The 19,510-nt window shown below is 30.5% G+C and overlaps 1 protein-coding gene across 3 annotated transcripts in view; it reads right to left on the bottom strand.

Moving 5' to 3' along the window:
* Window positions 1-1,550: 1,550 nt before the first annotated feature.
* Window positions 1,551-19,510, bottom strand: part of LOC124353012 (zinc finger Ran-binding domain-containing protein 2) — a 42,757-nt gene continuing 24,797 nt past the window's right edge. For 2 of the 3 annotated variants that reach the window (XM_046802797.1, XM_046802798.1), the window contains exons 2-3: window positions 7,235-7,282; window positions 1,551-2,992 (exon numbers count right to left, since the gene is read on the bottom strand). In XM_046802797.1, coding sequence (XP_046658753.1) covers window positions 2,295-2,954 — 660 coding nt within the window. In that variant the 5' untranslated portion in view covers window positions 2,955-2,992; window positions 7,235-7,282 and the 3' untranslated portion in view covers window positions 1,551-2,294. Of the gene's footprint in view, window positions 2,993-7,234; window positions 7,283-15,322; window positions 17,706-19,510 lie in introns of those variants that run through there. The other variant, XM_046802799.1, reaches the window with a different exon arrangement.

The following is a 19,510-nucleotide window of genomic DNA, read 5'->3' as shown; positions in this document are numbered from 1 at the left end:
GTAATTACTATACAAGAAATAAAGATATATTGCACTTTCCATTTCATAGACTTTGTTTGAGCGTTCACCACAGTATTTTAGAAGAAATTACACAATAGGTTTCCTACTAGATTTAAATCAATTAAAAAAACAATGAATTTAAAACAAATTTTCAGATTTGTTAAAAGAAAAAAAACATTACTCTATTGAAGAGTACCTATGTGATACAATAATTTAATAACAATATGAATATAAATACATAAATTTATACATTTTATTTTTATGACTGCTTTATAATTATAATAACATTGTACATATGTAATAGTATAATATTAAGTTCTATTTCATATTTTGACAATGTCACCCGTTCGTCCAGCTGTGCTGGATTTTAAAAATGTATATTATGTAAACTATGACAATAAAGAATTTGAAAAGTGACCACATAACACGACAACTGTCGTCCGGCACGGTACGCTGCAGTTACAGCGAGGAACAAGTTTGGTAACACCACTGTCCTCATTGGCTGCTCCAAGATCACGGGCCAAATAGGCTTTTTCGTGGTTCTTACTATAAGTATATGTTGAGACGCACTCAAGTACATCAAGAATACATTTTTTTTTAACTTGACTCAGGCAAATGTACAACACAAATCTAATCTTCAGAAAGTTTTGACAAATATCCCCTTTGAAAAAATAAGTTTGTTTTATCCTCCACCAATAAGTACAGGCCCATCAGTATATAAACCATGTCTATTACCAAGTTCAAAAATGTTTAGGGCATGATTTTGAACCCCAGGAATATGGTTGGGATAAATTCCTGGAGCCAATGACAACAATATTAGCGCCAGCTCCCAATGACTTACTAGTACTTTAATTTGTAATTGTAAGAATGGATGTGGTTCACTGTGCAGGTGTAGAAAATGGGGTTTGTAATACTCCTGCTTGCACTAACTTGTAACAAGTGTAAAGAGCAAGGCTTCAATGCTGTTAATTTTGACATTACATAATTTGAAATGATTTTTTAAATAAATATTCCTAATTGTACAGTGTCATGGCATAACATTGGAGACTGCAAAATTGCCACCCATGACTGCAATGTTTAATAACTATCTGACCTAAGCTTCTTTAGCTGCCTCAGGACTGCATACATACCTTTGAATGTCATATTTTGAGAGTGAACAATTAAATTATAATAATTTTCTTAGCTTGAAAGTAAGGAAAGGATAGGATAAGTAATAGTTTCTGTTTTTACCACAAATTTAAAAAAATCTTAGTTCCCTCATGATTAAACAACTGAAAAGAAACGTTTATTTGTAGGGATAGCGAAAAGCTAGTCCTTAAAAGATTTCAGGCATTTTTGTTATGCCTAATGAACTTGTAACTTACTCTGAATCCAGCTTCCATGTAGCTTGATTAAATTACCATTTTACCATCCTCAATAAAGACAACAAAGAAATTAAATCTTGAGATAAACACATTTTACAATGTGAATTTGTATTACAGGCATCAGATTTACAACATTAGTTTCTTGTTTTTGGTTTTGAAAACAGGACTAAATAATAATAAATTGAATTATGTTCTCATTATGATTATTAACATAGTTATAGCTTAAAGTACAGTTTGTCTTTTTACGGCTAAATAACATCAAATCGAGTAATTTATTATGATTATTTAATAGCAACTTATTGTACATTTATACTTATTTTATGGAAAATAGTGTAACATTTTAAAATAAAATATTTTAAATGTTTTGGCAGCTTTTAATTTTCAGTATTTATTGTTGACACAAAATAAATAATTACATTATAATTTAATTCTAAGACAGATATTCAGTCAATTTTCAACAATACAGAAAACTGTTGTTTATAATGTGACACAAATCATTTAAATAAACACACACACAAATCTCCTTTTGCAATATTAAATTAAAGAACCCATCTGAAGTTTACCAAATCAAACAATAACTATACAAAAAAAATCACTTACTGTACCTCAATAAAAATATAAAATAACTGTACAAAACAATATCTATGTTTAAACTGCAAATACAGTTTTAAAAACTGTTCACGTTAATTAAAGCATAAAACTATTTCATTAGGTAGTAAATCTATATTTCTCTAAACGGTGATTATTCATAGACTTATTTAATTACCAAAGTAAAACATGTATTATCAAAACTTGCTGAAAAGAATATACATGAGTCACTCACTATAATGGCTAAAAGGAAACAAATGATAGTGATATCTGACTGCAGATAGGACTTGCCTCTTTCAATCAAATTAAAAAATTAAAATAACCACAGTCCAAAACGATCTCTCACCGTCTGCCAGAAGGGGATCTAGACCTAGAACGCTCTCTTTTCTCTTCACTGTGATTTTTCACCCGCTCATTTCTATCCTTATCTTTCTGCTTATCATCTGGTGCATCTCCCCAATCACTCAAATCATACTTAGATAGATCTCCATCCTCGTCATCGTCTTCCTCATCATCGTCCTCCTCTTCCTCCTCCTTTCGGTCATCCACGTCTCTGTCACGGTCTTCATGGTTTGAATCCTCGTCGGTTCTTGATTTCTTCTTTTTCCTGCGCCCAAACTCATCGTACTCGTCGTCTGAGTCGGTCCGCTCCTTGTACTCCACAACCCCGCGGTCATTGTATCCTCCGCCGTACCCAGTCCGCTCCTCCACTTCTCCCCACTTTGGCGCGTTGCACATATTACACTGTTGGCGACGGGCCCAGTTCACATTTCCACATTTGTTGCAGGACCAATCGTCGGCGCTGAACAAACCCTTACTCTTCTCTGCTGCCGCCTTACCAATGGCTTGTCCCAGCTTCTTCTTCTGTTGAGCCTGATCAGCCTTCTCCTTGTTGCAACGGTTGCACTTGGTCCTGCGTGCGAAATTGATGTTTCCGCAGTGAGGATCCATGCAGAACCAGTCACCCTCGCCCATTTTAAAGCTCTTCCCGGCAGCATCCATTTTGGCACTGACTGCCAATGACTCCACCACTGAAGAGTCTGAAAAAATAGGAACATTATTCAATTTGATAATGAACAGATGTAATGAATAGATTTTCAACTAATTGGTTATTTCCAGTTGGTGTTTCAACTAATAATAATCAATTATTTGTGATCAATGGCAGATGCTTGTACATGACAAACAATGAATTTTGTGCCACTAATCAGCAATATTCAAACCAAATTAGTTTAGTTTAGTGAGTTTAAAATTTTGATTCTCTTAGTAAAAGAATCAGTTTAATTTTTGTATCCTTAACAATGTTAATCACTTTGAATTCATTTCTCAAAACAGCACAATGTTAGACTGACTTTTTACATAGCACTTTACCAAACTGACTAACATTTATTTCATAAAAACATAGTTCTATATTGGACCAAGAGGAACTCTTGTACATTTCAAGGGTCAAGGACCTTTCTATCTTGCACAGACGGAAAGATTGTTCTTTTAATTCCTGTTGAATTTTGTGACAAGATACTCATTATAAAATATGTTACAGTGTTTGTTGAGTATTTTACAACAACATGATTTTCATTGGGCATCTTCGAGTGAGGAAACAACCAGAAAGGACACAGTGCCATATCAGGGGAGTAGAAAGCCTGACGTAATTTACGAGGATACTGTGTTTTGACAAGTTATGAACAAAAAGGAAAGTATTGTCTTGATAAAGCTACCTAGATTTTGAGGTCCACAAGACAGGACGTTTCCGCCAAGATGCATCATGTATGCAATTTACAACTTCGAAGTAGTACTTTTTAGTAATAATCTGACCTTCAGGTGCATACTCATGATGACTACTCCATTGCAATCAAATAGTCACCATAACCCTAATTTTGCTTCAAACTTGACAAGCTATTTTCGGATGGGGCCGTTTTGTGTGTTTCCAATGGGATGACAGAACTTTGGTTTCTGGGTCAAAAACCCCATGCACCTAAGATTCATCACATTGTATGACTGTTTTGAAAAAATTATGGTAATTCTGCATGAAATCCTAGGAAATTTCAAGCCAAAACTGCTTCTGTTCTTCTGACAAATTGTATGGAACAATCTTTGCAGCAACTCTGCACATGGCAAAAATCTTCTGTTAAAATTGAATTTAAACTGAACCACTGTTGATGCTTATCTCTGTAACTATTTCACGAAACAATAATACAACGAATCCTGTCATTAAAACACATGAAATTGATAGATAACTTAATAATTTTAAATTATTCCTGGTCTTCCAGAACAAGTTTCCCTGTCCACTGAAGTGCAGCACTTTTTAAACCTGCTGTACAAATCCTTTATTAGTGTCACACTTCAAGCAGCTTCTCTGGAGGCCTATTGAATTTTTCAAAAGGGTTTCTTTCAATTTAGGAATTGACAAGTTTCTGCAATATTGTTGTCTTTAAATTTTCCGCAATACTGCATGCCAGCGCCTATCTTACTCCTTTCCTTGTATAATATAAAATAAGGTCAGATAATTTTTTATCACAGCCGTTATTTATTAGGTACAACACAAGTAGTAAAGAATTAAAACAATTTTACACATGTGTGCATTATGATAGAAAATTCAATGATTAACCTTGCCATACTATTATTGGAGTGATAAGGAACCATTAGAAAACAATAGTGTCTATTGTATTTACTTTCAAGATTATAATGAATACTTATTACTAGACAAATACTGTCAAATGTATCATTTAACGTGGGAGGAACACAGTTAATAGAGATTATAAATATTTTCTACTGACAAAATAAATCAAAGTAATAATGCACAATGTTTTATCTCTTTACTTTTACCACCATATCCTCCCAATGATGATTATTGCAAGTGATTGCAACATCATAAAATCTCCAAGGCAAACTATATTCTCTTTAAAATCAACATATTGTTCAAATACATCACAACTATGCCTTACTTATTACGGTTATTTTTAATGTTTTGAGATTTGGTCAGACAGGGCATCCTGTGATAGTCTATCAGTCCTATTTCTTGGTCCGAGGGCCAATAATTTTCAATAGCATTCTGGACTGAGGAGTTTTTGATTTGCTTTGAGGAAAAATATGTTCAATAAAGCTCAGATTGTGTCTGCAATATCATTCAAGAGGACAGAATATTGTATTTGTAACACGGTTAAAGTTTCCGATAGAATCAATCTGTAACAGTATTTTGTATGATTCTTAAGAGGTCAGAAAAATTGTTTCGTGTTGGGAATTTTTGTGTGTAAGGATCATTTCTGATATTGACATTGGTGAAGAGATACGTATACTCACCTTTTAATCCATTAAATTTTGCAAGGCAATTTCTGTATGGATGCTGAATAAGCCATCTCAGACTATGGTAAAAATGTTGATGAAATATAATGTAGGCCTACACCATTTTCTTAAGAGTGTTGAATGGGGGAACTTTTTAATAGGAAGGTTAGAAGACTGTCAAAATTTACAAGTACAGGATTGATAAAGTTTTTATTGGAAAGACAGAAAATTGACACGAAAAAGGACAATAAAGTTTGCAAGAAATCGTATCGGACTTGAACATAGGAGGTCTACTACTTCATTTCACTAAAATAGAATGCCTCATTTTACACTGTTATGACAACTTTGGAGTTTACTACAGAATTACTTTGCCATCAAGACAAAGAAAGAGCATCCACAGTATCCATCATTTGATCTTGTCAACTTTTGTTTATTTCTACAGTTAAAGAACACTTGTGCAACTCAGAGTGACTTTCATAAGTATTGGCTTGAAGGTAAAACATCTCACACCGTTAACTAGAGTTCAGCATGGTTGATGTGCGAGCTCAGTAAACAGCAAGCAGCTGCACATCACTACTTCAACAGAAACAAACTTTATAAACAAACTGCCTTGTTTAAACCACAGTATCTAATATCAGGCTCAGTTCCACGTATTTTACATTTGGTTTACATTATGAATAGTAAGTTACTGTTATGTTATTTTTTCAGTTTGAGTTTCACTTATTATTAACAAATAAACATCTTTATTAACATCTACATCTTTATTTTTGTATTTTATTATTTACAGGATGAGTTCAATTAAAGTTAATATTTATTTTTGTTTTTAATGTTTTGAGATTTGGTCAGACAGGGCATCCTGTGATAGTCTATCAGTCCTATTTCTTGGTCCGAGGGCCAATAATTTTCAATAGCATTCTGGACTGAGGAGTTTTTGATTTGCTTTGAGGAAAAATATGTTCAATAAAGCTCAGATTGTGTCTGCAATATCATTCAATATCATTGAAGTACTCCTATTACTTCAGCTGGTTAAATAACAAAAGACTAGTGAATTTTAATTTAATGAAATGAAATAAAAGTAAATTTTCTTTTTACACATTGTTTACCCATTTTGAAAATCGATGAATACATAATCAGCCCAAATACAACTAAAGAAATTAAATCAAAAATACATTTTGATTGGTAAGATAGCCCTTAAATATAATTATAATACCCAATAAAGGCCAAAAATAAATTCTAAACCATTCATATCTTCAAACGCTATTGACTGAAGGATGAAAGTACATGTCTGCAAAAGTTATGTTTAGTTCAAACAACTAAACTTTTGTTTTGTCTTAGTTTAAATATATTAATTTTACATAGAAGCATATTATTTTTAAATTTCATGTGATGCTAAAATATTATTGATTTTAATGAACAGCTCTTGAATCACACTGGGTAAAGGTAAAACAGATGTGTCACATCTGGAAACCCCTATGGGAGCAGAATAACTGCAAATGTTGAAATATTGGGGTAAAGGATTGATCAATAGGTCAGTCAGTTTACTGCGGAAGATGATACTGCTGGACTGGGTAGAGCTCCCTTAGTGTTAAAAGACTGTTGCTAGCCTAAACATGATGAAGAACTGTCCCCTACTCGCTTTGAATGGAAAAAGCTGGAACAGAGCTAGCCTCCTTTTCTTCCAAGGGCACATGACTGAGATGAAATGTCCACAATCCCTCATCATTGGGATCTTGACCGGAATATGGGATCTCCTCTACTCTAACTTTATCCGTCCTGAACATTGTGCCAGTCCAAAAGCAAGAGCATTTCAAGATGGCTGCCGCAGTAACCAAAGCTCCTTAACAGTTGTCCCCATATACAGACACCATTAAAATTCCTTACACCTTTCGACTTGATAGGAGTACATGCAGATTTGGCCTCATCCTGTACAAAAAAATAATGCTCCCTTGAAGGTGGCAAAACAAATGGTATTATAATCTAAATACATATAAATTTTGTCTGCTTACCTGAAGGTTGAGTTAATTCAGACGATCAACATTAGTGTCAGCAAAAATCTGCAACAATAACAGAGCATATAAGGTCTTTGTCACACTGTACATAAAAAGCTCTCACACCAGATTGTTTCAACTACCCTCAATATCTATATGAGTACTAATTTTAAGGGAGATTTCCAAATTTTCATCACAATGTTTCATACGATTGTTCATGTCTTGACATACAATACTCCTTCAGCATAAACAAAATTTTATTAACTCTTATCACCATTCATGTTTTATCATTTTCAAACCAAAGTTTAAATTAAATTTAGTTATTAAAATACACGGGTAGAATTGCTTTACTCTAATTTTATGGCTGGTATTAGACCACTAGCTTTGTCTGTCTATTTTTAAGTCAACGTAAACCCTCTGACTAAATTACCTATACTGTTATTAAGGAATTATTAAAAACCGAACAAACAATTTAAATCATTGCAATTTCACCCTCTCAATGATGATGAGGATTTTCATACTACTAGTACAGTCCTAAAAAACTGCACTTTCTATTTTACTATAAAGTCAAGTTGGATTTAAATCTGATCTTATCAACAAAAACAACATGTATGTAATACTACAAGAAAGACAAATGGTTAAACTTTTTTTTCAATTTCATCCTTTTCCAACATGCAAACAAACCACATTGAACAATAAACTTTAATACTATAAAATTTGTCACAAACCTATACTAATAAATGTTTTTAATTAACAACGTCAGAATTAAAGTATTAATTTATTGTACTTTTTCTTGATAAGGGGGTTCTTTCTACACCATTGGTATTTTAATTTTTATATAAACCGTTTTTAAGAGGAAAATGGTCCAACAAATTCATTTATAAATTTTTATGACATCCTTAGTTATTTTATTTAACCCATGAAATCTCAGTTATAGAGCCATTACTTAACTCTGAAGGTTTAATTTGTCCTGATAAAAATGTATTAGTTTTTAAACAAACTTGAGTAATAAAAGGTTTATATTGTAAAAATAATTATGTAAGGTGTACTAAAATAATTATTGAGATAATTTATTGACAACTAATTGTTCTGTGTGATTTTTCTATATATAAATAAACTGTTTGCAACCTTATATTTAGGATGTAGTGTCATCATTTACTTTTTATCCATAGCATGTTCTCTTAGAGTTGGTTTATTTTTGTCCGAGAGATATCTTGTAATCAAACCGAGGTCCCTTTATACAGGTTTCGGAGAAGAAACCCTACATAATAGCAGGATAGAGGGTAATGATATTAAGGCATTTTGCCAGTATGTCTTAGTTCCTATATTTGATCAAGAACATAATAGTGTATTCAATAAAATATTAATTACATGGTACATGCAGCATTTTAACATTTATTTATTTGCATATATTCTGGTTTTCATTCTTTTAATATCAGGAAGGTTTCTGTGCAAACAATACTTTTACACTAACTAAGCAACAAAAAGATTACACGTTGTACACAATATACAACTCAATGCAGGCAACAAGTACAGTTTTAAGCAGGTCGTTATATAAGTTAAAAATTTTGCACACTGTTAAGACATAATGGCAATGCAATTACATCCAGTCCTTGGACTCTTGTGAATCAACACAATTGTTAAGGAGGGAATTTGAAAATAACTGTATGGATTAAAATAATCTGTCATGGGACAAAAAACTAAATTTAGACCAAGTTGGGAAGGTAAAAGTTGAAGAGTATGAGGAGAATGTGAGCATCTTTGTCAATCTACTCTTCCTGGCTGACTCTCGTTTTAATAGTGTCATTAATTCAACAGCCCAAAAGCCATTGTAGTGTACTTTGTAGTGTAACCAAATTATCTGATACAACAATACAATCTGATGACACTAATAATGGCATTTTAACTTTTGTAGGTCTGTCACTGTACTAGCTCTAATTCGTCTATTTTAATGCAATTTCTTTATAATGTTCACAAGTTGTTAAAAATCATATTAACTTCAATTAATTGACTAAACAAGAATCAGGATTAGCTATGCAAAGCTGAATACTTTATTTCCAAACTATTCTTTGAGTATCCAATATTCTATGTAACTTTCAACATTACATTCACTTCAAAATGTTCCCCTTAAGTGCTAAACGCCTTCGTCAGCTTGACACTATCCAATTCTTGTCACAGCCTGAATTCCACACTCCTGTATTAAGGTTAAATATAGCGAGTGGACATCTCTTGATTAAAAATCTCCTATGCCCAGTTCTGAATACTTTCTTATTTTTCCACAAAATTTTAAGGAATATGTTTGAAAAAGATTGAAATGCATTGTAGTTGTTCAGAAATAATAAGAACAGCCTATTTTGTTCTAATTGAAATACATATTCGTTATGGCCTTGTAGTTTGGGGCAACTAAAAAAAAAGCAACTTGCAAATAGTGTTTTTACAACAGAAGAGAAATATCGGTGTCCAAAACAGTTAAGCTTTTGGGATTATTGATCAATGACCAAGTAACTTGGGTGCAACATACTGATTATTTACGCACAAGGCTCTCTAGAGTGATATTTATCCTAAGGAGACTATGATAATGTACCACATAGTTACCTAAGGACAGTGTATTTCGCTTAGTTTCAATCTATTGTCAGGCATGGGTTAGTTCTTTTTGGAAACTGTTCGAGAGTGGAGGATATTCTACTACTAATTCAAATAAAGCTTTTAAGAATTTTGTATAAAATCGAGCCTCTAACGCATTGTGGACCACTCTTTATTAACTTTAATATTCAAACTGTAATAAACCTGTATATTTTTGACACAGTAAATTATGCTTTTAAAAACCAATTTTTTATAAAATCTTTCGATCATGACCATAACACACGGAATAAATCAAAATAAAAAATTGATTTCTGTTAGTTGACTTAAACCTTAAATGGCCATATTGTGGTATCCTTAAAAATCTACAATGTATTAAAAGAAAAAATCTACTCCTACTCTATATAAAGTTTTCAAACTAAATTTTTTTACTAGCTACTTGTAAACCCATTTTACAGTTTGTATGTTTTTTTTTCTCATCACTGTTATTATGCTATCATATCCATAGATATACCTCTTCTGACTTTGACTTGTCTTAAAAGACTTAAGTGCTTATTTGACTTTGTCAATTACTGTAAAACTGATACGAAAATGAAGATCGGTTATTATTATTTAGAGCTGTGGGCAATTTGAAACTGTTGGAATCTTGCCTTGACGTAATTAAAGAAATGAAAATCCTTCAGCAGTCTCACTAAACATCTTGGGAACAATTCTTCATGCTTCAAAAATCACTATACCCCTGTGAGAGCAACAGACAAGTACCTGCATACCATTTTGCAACCTTTGAAAAGGAACCCTCTTACACAGGAGTTACATTCTCAAACTACCAACAGAGCTCAAGACTGTCATCAAGATCAAACATGGAAGAAGTGCAATCACCACAGGCTACAAGACCACCCATTCTACAGCATTAAAGAGTTCATGATACAGAGGAGAGTGAACATGAGGACAATGTCTTACTTCTATTCCTATTACTTGTTCATATTTATTCCTAAGTTTGAACTCTTGATTATTGTAACAGTAACTACATAAAATTAACTATTGTAAATCTCTTTCAAACTTGATTTTTATGAAATACAGAAATTAGATTCTGATTCTGGAAGTTTTGTTTTGTCGAATAGCAATTTTCCCAAATTATGAAGTGGCTCAGCACCATTTGTCTACTTGGCACAGTCACTACTTACTCCTCAAGACTGCTATTTCTCCAACCCAGTACCTTTGACCAGTCCTCTTCTGCATTTTGAGTTTTTCTGTCTCCATTGCATAAAAACACAAAACATTGCCAACACAATCCTAAGTTATTTTTTATCCACTGTATGCCGATACATCTTCAATCAAGAGCTGTTTCAGTGAAACATAGTGTTTAAGTAATGATGATAACAGTTTTACATCCCTTAATTAAAGATGATGCTCCTCAGAAGGCAAAATGTCAAAATCATAAATTTGTTAGCAAGTTTTGATACAGTATGAATCAGATAACTTAGATCACACAACTTCACCTATTCTTTAACACCTATCTTCCAATAATTAATTACAAATAATAAATTACTACAAGGCTGAGACTGGGAGATGACTTATCAGGCTGTCTCCCAAAGCTCTGATTTCTATTCCACATCTTATAAATTACAAAATAAAAATTTGGATTCTTCTGTTCTTTTCAGTGAATTTATATCCTTCCACAGAATAATTGAGTTCTCTCAAAATCATTGTCACCATTGTTTGATATCAACATTTTAGATATCCCAACATAACTTCTTTTATGTTTTCTTGTACTTAAAAACTATTATAACAAAGATCCAACAATTAAATAAAGTTTGTGTCCAAGAAATGACAAAATTCTATTATATCTAAAGATTCAAATAGCCCATTGATTATTTACATTCACAATGACTGTTAATTGTTCAGTTTCTTTCATTAATCAGTACATTATTATAATTATTATTAAAAAAATTTTTGTATGTGTTAAAAAATAAAACAGACTACAAATTGCATATCAAGTTTTTATCTATACTCATGATGAGATAAAAAAAAAACTAATTAGCAAGTCATTACGATCATTCATTACGTACAGCTAATATTAAATAAATGTTTGAAGACCTTAGAAAGTATAAGATTCAATACACACTGTAGGGATTTAAATAAACAATGACAAAATAGATTGCATTTAAGCCAAGATTTATTTTTACTACATTTCTACAGGTCAACAAATTCAACACTTCACTGTGTGTCTACATATTGATATATTTGCAGCAAAACATAAGAATTGTATTTTTGGCACAAAACGCTCAATAATTGTATTTGTTATACGTAAAATAATTACACAGAAACTAACAAGTTTTAAGTACTTAAATATCTAATTGGTGTAATTTTGCGTTTATACAAGTATAGACGGCACCATATTCAAACGCCATGAATCAACATTTTCATTTAACATAATGTTCTACACAAGTTTGATACCAAGAGTTTTGTATACAAAAAAACACACTATTCACAATGGTTTTTCAGAAAGGATGTTCAAATTCTTCTAGAATGGGAGTAATGTTGCTACATACATGCATTCACATAACCTACATCAAAATACGTTTTGGTAGTGCTTACTATTAAGTTAATCAACCACTTTACTCATTCTTAGGCTTTTAAAATTGTGAATTAATTTCCTGTAAAAAACTTTCCAACACTCCTCGTATCCACTGTGAACTTTGTGAGGTATATGTGGAAAGCAATCCTACTGTGAGACGAGCCACAAGCTATGGCAACAAGTACTCAATTTGTACTCAACTGAACAGTTTTAAGTGTGAGCTGTTTCAAAATCTTCAGTAGTGTCTCCTAGTGTTATTTGTTTTTTTTCTTTTTTAGAAGCCAATCATCGGAAAAAATGAAAAATAGCGAGCCAGAATTTTGAAAACGACGAGTTAAAAAAGATCATCATAACATAACTCACAGGCAACATTTGAGATCTTGAAAACCCGTTTACCAATTTGACAAATACATCATAGCTGTTTATGTATTTATTAAAATATACAGTAAACTCTTGATTATCTGTGGCATTAACCATGAATAAACGAATTTTGCGGGGTATCCGCAAGAGAGGCAATAATAGGTGAAAAACCAACTTGATCTAATTCAGTTAAAATGTATTGCGTTCTGTATCAAATCTGGAAAATTGTACTATAATAATGCCTATACTGAACCGTAATAATACTATAATGAACCGTACTGCAGTTTATTCTTCTATTATATCTGATCTCCTTTAATAAATTACAGCATTTAAAAAACTTAAATGGGTTTATTATTTCTGAGGTATTTTTAAATTTTAAAAGTTACATTTTTTAGAATAAAATACTATTTCCAAAGGATAATTTGCAAAATAGACAACCACCCCATGTATCATTGAGAGCTTACTGTACTAATTAAGTACAGTTAATAAAGTAAGAGTGAATATGCATTCCTAGTCACATACAGTAAAAAAGCTTTCAATAAACTGGTGCTTTTTAATCAAACAGAACTTGATTTCCAAACAACCCTAACTAAAACTCAATAATATTAAGAGTGTTTCAAAAGTTTAATATTGCGCTATAAAAAGAGGAAACTAGTACCAAACAGTTTCTGTTTAATCAAAGAGAAAGGAATTTAGAATTATCAAAGCTTTTAATTGAGACACCACCTAAAAAATATAAATGACTTAGAGATATATTTTTGAACATTTCAATGATCATTTCACTATTTAAGTTACTGCTTAAAAGCTTAACAATTATACTAATAAATGATGCATGAAATCTGATATATGTCTTATCACAATCCTTTCACTAACTTTAAACAAACACGTTGAAAGATTAAATTATTAAAGGGTTAATAAGTATTTTTGGGGAAAACTCATATGCAAAGACAGTTTATAGTCTTTGCATAGACAGTTTTAAGTGTATTGAACTTTAATTCAAATAATTTACTATACACAAGTTTATAGTCTTTGCATAGACAGTTTTAAGTGTATTGAACTTTAATTCAAATAATTTACTATACACAAGTTTATAGTCTTTGCATAGACAGTTTTAAGTGTATTGAACTTTAATTCAAATAATTTACTATACACAATCATTTAACAAAACAATTGCAAAAGTAAATTATAATTCATTATTAACACGTTCACGATGATGTGGGCCACCCGTGGCCTACGAACAACTTATATCTGTATATTACCTTTTTAATGTTGGAATCTTAGTTAATATGTTCAAAGAACTACACGGTTCTGCAAAACAACTGTGATGGGTCTTTTTTTACTGAAGAAAAAATACAACAATTGTAAAATATTTTCATGTCATATGTAATGTGTGGGTCACTATTAGTTGGTTGGTTATGGTTGGTATTATGACGCACCATAAAAGAAGAAAAAACTATTGAAAATGTTCTCTTTTTCAAAGAAATTGTGTAGATACAATACACATGAAAACTCATCAAATGCCAGATATTTTTAGGTTAAATGCATTTAGGTTTTTTGACATTTATTATGTATAATATTATACCCGTACTATGAAAGAATTCTTAAAATCATCGACGCAGACAAGTTAATGTGGCACAAAATGCATGTTTCATTGTTCAATATAACATTTTACTGTTAAATTAATTTACTGCACCTCAAGAGTAAAAAAAACTCCCTTAACTAAACACTCTTGAGCCCCAGATAATAGTGTGGTTTGTGAACATAGAAAGTTACAATGTTCTGTAGCTTAGTTAGAAGGGCTGCAGAGGATGGGTTATCAAACTTGTGTTTGTGTTATTTAAAATTAATACTAAAACATTGATTCAAAAATGGCTCTGTCACTTAATATTATCACAATGAGCTTAATGAAAGACCTGTACTGCAGACTAAATAAAACCACTTCACATAACACATTTGCAAGGCACAACAGAGTAAGTTCAATAACAAAACTCGATTAATCAACTCAAAATCACACAATCAATTCAACTAATCAGTGTATAAATACTAACACACAAAAATAAGAGAGCAAATACTGTTTTGAACAATACTATAAACATTTACGGCCAAATCTGATTTTTAATTAGCAAAAAATTCTGAAAATTTGGTCTTTACAAAATAAACTTGTGTATAATTAAAAAATCCGTAGTAATTGTGAAATAAATATAATATGAAATATTTAACTAATATTCAGTTAATAATAAAAACGTGAGAATATAATAAAACTTGAACGCCTAAATTTGTTGAATATCTATGATAACAATATATTATTATGAAGAACATCAAATTTATAATATTATTGAATATTTACTCACTACTGAATATTTGAATCAGTGTGAATATTTTAAGTAATAAACTAAATACTCCTTACCTAAATAGGAAATTAAGTTATATCAAATTATTGCATTCATTTTTTAAATTAAATTCTTCAACATAATATTATAATAATTAATAGCATAGAAACTTACAAATTCCTAAGGGACGACATTGATTCCTGGTGAAATAAATTTGGATTAGTAAGGTAAGCAATATATTAAATAAAAACTGTTATCTCCCCTCTAACTGTATTTTTATATCACATATGGTACACATATCATTAACATATCAATCAATGTTTAGGTTAATTTAACTGTAATATAATACCAAAAATAAACTATACATTAACCTACAATTATAAATACTTAAACAATAAATTCTTCATTTTATCATAGTAATATGGCAAGTATTTGATATTTTAGTATGCACTGATAACATCTTTCAGTAGTTGATTAACTTTTTACATTATTAATCCACATAATTTCGAGACTGGTGGTTTCATTGCTTGCAACTAGACTTAATTGTAATAATGGATATTATTTACAAAAAAATCAATTAAATCGAAGCAATTAGTTTTATCATCACAACTCCTAAAACTAATCTACTACAGTACGACTAACTAAAATGTTACATTATTTCTGTGAAAGACCTATCCAAGCATAAGAACAATAAATGAAAACTCAGCAAACTTGGCTTTAATTATCTTCCATTAGGTAACAATTACATACGTAATTTTTATATAGTTTAGAAAATTTTATTTTAAATTCACTGTTACAGCAAACACTCTTTTAGTTGGTATACGGCAGATTAGAAAATGGTTGGGCCAACGAAATTTAAATTATAATTAATTATTAACATGTAATAAATTAACAATCAATACAATCTATTATAAGATTATTTAAGTTATAGTGTTAAGAATATTTTACATAGCTTAATTAACCACAAACAAGAAATCATGATTCTCAATTGTACGATCGTTCCTGATCTGTAGTCTATTTGTTCCATCATATTACTTTATAAAAGAAGTATGACCAATCCGTTGATAGTATTGTTCTTATTTATTATTAAAAAATCTTTATAGTACTGATCACTGTATATAAGAGTGGTAGAATAAAATGCTCAAAAACAGTTATCCGTCAACAAATTAGAAAAAATTTCTGACTTTACATTTTGTAATAAGAGTTACTGCTTAATTTATTTGTTTCGTTATTATGTGTTTTTCTTTTTTAATTCCATAATGTAAAATAATGTTAATTCCATAATGTAAAATAATGTTAATTCCATATATATATATATATATATATATATATATATATATGCATATTGACATTACAGATAACTGACATCCGGACTAGGGAAGAAGATTTACTGTATTACAAATACAATAGTATTTCCTGCAAGAGTTAGATTAAAGCCTCAATACAAGATGTTATGGTTAATTAACTACAATGTGGATTTTAGGGACCGGCAGTGAAATAGTAAACAGAAGCTGAACGAGAGATTTAGGCCACTTTAGTAGCTACTTAAGTGTTAATTACATTCATAAATAATCAATAAAGCAGAACTTTATAGTAATAACTAACTTGGATTCCAAACAATTCTTTTTAATCTCATGGAAACGATTAGTATAAGGATTAGGATTAGTAATGGGGGAATATTAACAGTTTTATTTCTATCTGATGGCAAGATCCATCATTGTAAAAGAAAAGTAATAAAAATACCTTACATTTAAGAAGTCTTAAAGTGAGCAACTAGTCATCATAGAATGTATTAAAAATGCAAGAGGCTACGAGTCCACAACCCTACACCATACAAATAATCACTAATACTATGGCAAATTAGGGCAATATCAATTATATATTTAAAATTACTGTTTGGCAGTATCACTTAAATCAACAAATGTACTACATTTTTACTGGAGCGATTCTAGAATTAGAAAGTTTACTAAAGTAACACTTCTCTACGATTCCTTTTTACAAAAGTAATCAAAACCCAATAATGAAATGCTTCTGCAGTAAATACTGCATGTATTCACATTAAAATGTTTGCTTAATGTTATTTGTCTGATACTGTGTTGAAGCAAAGAAATAAAATGTACATAATTACAAATTTAAGAAAATTGATTGATTTGTATTCTTTTATTAAGTTAACACAAAAAATTTGTTTCATATGTAATAGTCTTAGGCAAAACTTTTTTGTAACTAGTTTAACACATTGTCTGTGATCATAAAACATTAACTTACTTTATGGGATTTGCATTTTATTTTATTTTAAGTAGAATCGACTCCAGTTTAATAAAAATTTTAGCAAATTATTTTGCCTAACGAGACAAAACAAAATTAAATTGAAAATTTATATGCCATAAAGCTCTTAGTGAGATAAGATGAAGCACTAGTCTTGTTGTTGGGTAAACAATAATTGACCGATAAAAGCACACACACCCAAAAACAAAAAATCAATCACAAAAGTGTCATTCAAAAATAAAATATCTAAAACTGATTTATGTGATGGACAAATAACAATAGCCTTATTGGTCGGAAGATGCATCGCTGTCTACATCAGGTGGTGCATGTATAACATGAATCTCGTTTTTCAGCAGGGGAGTACCCTTTCCTTTTCCTGAAAATAAGAAAATATTTTATAACTACAACAGTCCGGACCAGCTTTTTACGTTTTGTATGAGTTTATAAAAGGAAAGCTCTGCAAATCAACATAGATCTTAAAACAAAAATTGTTTGTGATATCAAAAACTCTTTCAGACATCCAATGAGACTGTGGTGGGACATCTTCAAAAGAAGGAAAGGTCAATTTTCATATGACTTAAAAAGAATTGATAAGACAAGAACTAAATTGTGAAAAATCTAATTCGAAAAACTCTGAAAAGATGATTATTTTATTTAAATTGTAAGTTGTAAGGTACACTATTTACAACGTATTCTTTTTAACACAGATTCTTCTTTCCAAAATTCATATTATGAGTTTGTTTTATCACTAATTACAGGCATAAAATGATGTAAGTAATCTGGTATGAAACATTGATTACAAATTTTAACTGCAGCCATATTTCAAACTAGCCAAAATTGTATATCACGTTCTCGTCCCTTCAAGATCATTCAATTTAAACAAATTTGATCTATGCATGGCTACTTTGAGTTATTAAATTAAACGGAATACATTTCTGAATTATGTAACCATTTTAGATAACACATAAAGAGTTAACATAATTAAATACTGATTATATAAAATACTACAATTCCTTTCCTATAAATAAAAGTAACTCTCTAGCCAAGAATGTTACCTAATGGAAAATTTCATCAATATGCCAAGGATATAAAAGTATCCATAAAATCTAATTCAAGTGAAGTAAATCTAAAAAAAATTGTTTAACATACAGCTGTATATTAAAATACTATCAAACTATAACATACATAAACCATAAGCGCTGACGAAAATTTTGACTCAATTCAATCAGTATATTTAGATTGTAAAAATTCTGTTTTTGTCAAAGATAAATTTATTTTCTGTTTCTTTGAAAAAGAAATAACAACATAATGTTTTTATAAAAATCTCTATTGATTTTACACGTAGACGCATGTTTGGTTATATCCGCATGCCACATTAATTGACGACTTTAATATTATACCACATATATTGCTTAGTTATGGCTAGTCCAATGATAAGTGTTAGAGGGCTTCTGATCCCCAAATTCACCAGATAAAATATGACATCCTTCAACCCTTTTGTTGATTCTAAGATTCGTTATTTACTATAATACTAGAATAATAAAACTAAGACCATTTTATTGGTGTACACAGCTGAGACAGTTTTGACTAAGTTTAAATTTTAAATTAATATGAAGCATTTTATACAGAATTATTAACAAGCTGTATTTTCCAAGTGTTATTAGGGATAAATATATTATTAATTGTAATGTAATGATGTTGAATAAATTTTGATCAGGCTCTAAAACCTTTAATGCAGAAAAATATTAACAACAGAATTCTACTAATTGTACATTGCCGCATTTTACATTTATATAATTTCTCGTTTCTGTTATAACTACAAATGAAACTTACATGCAATTTCTTTCCCAATCAAAACTGATGATGACAAGATTTAGTTTACTTATTAATTTTTTCCCCATGTGTAAGTTATGGGTGAATATACTATGGTGGCATAAGATATTAATTTTTAATTTCTAGGGTAAAATTTAATTTTTAAACTCAGTCTTTTCAGTCAAATAAGTGTATTTGATATAGAAATATCTGTTCATATATTAATATATATGCATGTAAGCATCAGCTGTTACCAAATAAATGGACAGATTTTAATCAAATTTAGAATGTGGATCTATTTTGTGAATACCTAAGGCAAAACCATTATTTTATTTTTAACGTTTTCATACCACTGATACCTCAAAAACA

This window comes from Homalodisca vitripennis, chromosome 1 (assembly GCF_021130785.1).
Source record: "Homalodisca vitripennis isolate AUS2020 chromosome 1, UT_GWSS_2.1, whole genome shotgun sequence".
In the NCBI taxonomy this organism is placed as follows: Eukaryota; Metazoa; Arthropoda; class Insecta; order Hemiptera; family Cicadellidae; genus Homalodisca; species Homalodisca vitripennis.
Note: the sequence above shows the minus strand (reverse complement) of the source record. Positions and strands in the feature narration are given on the sequence as shown.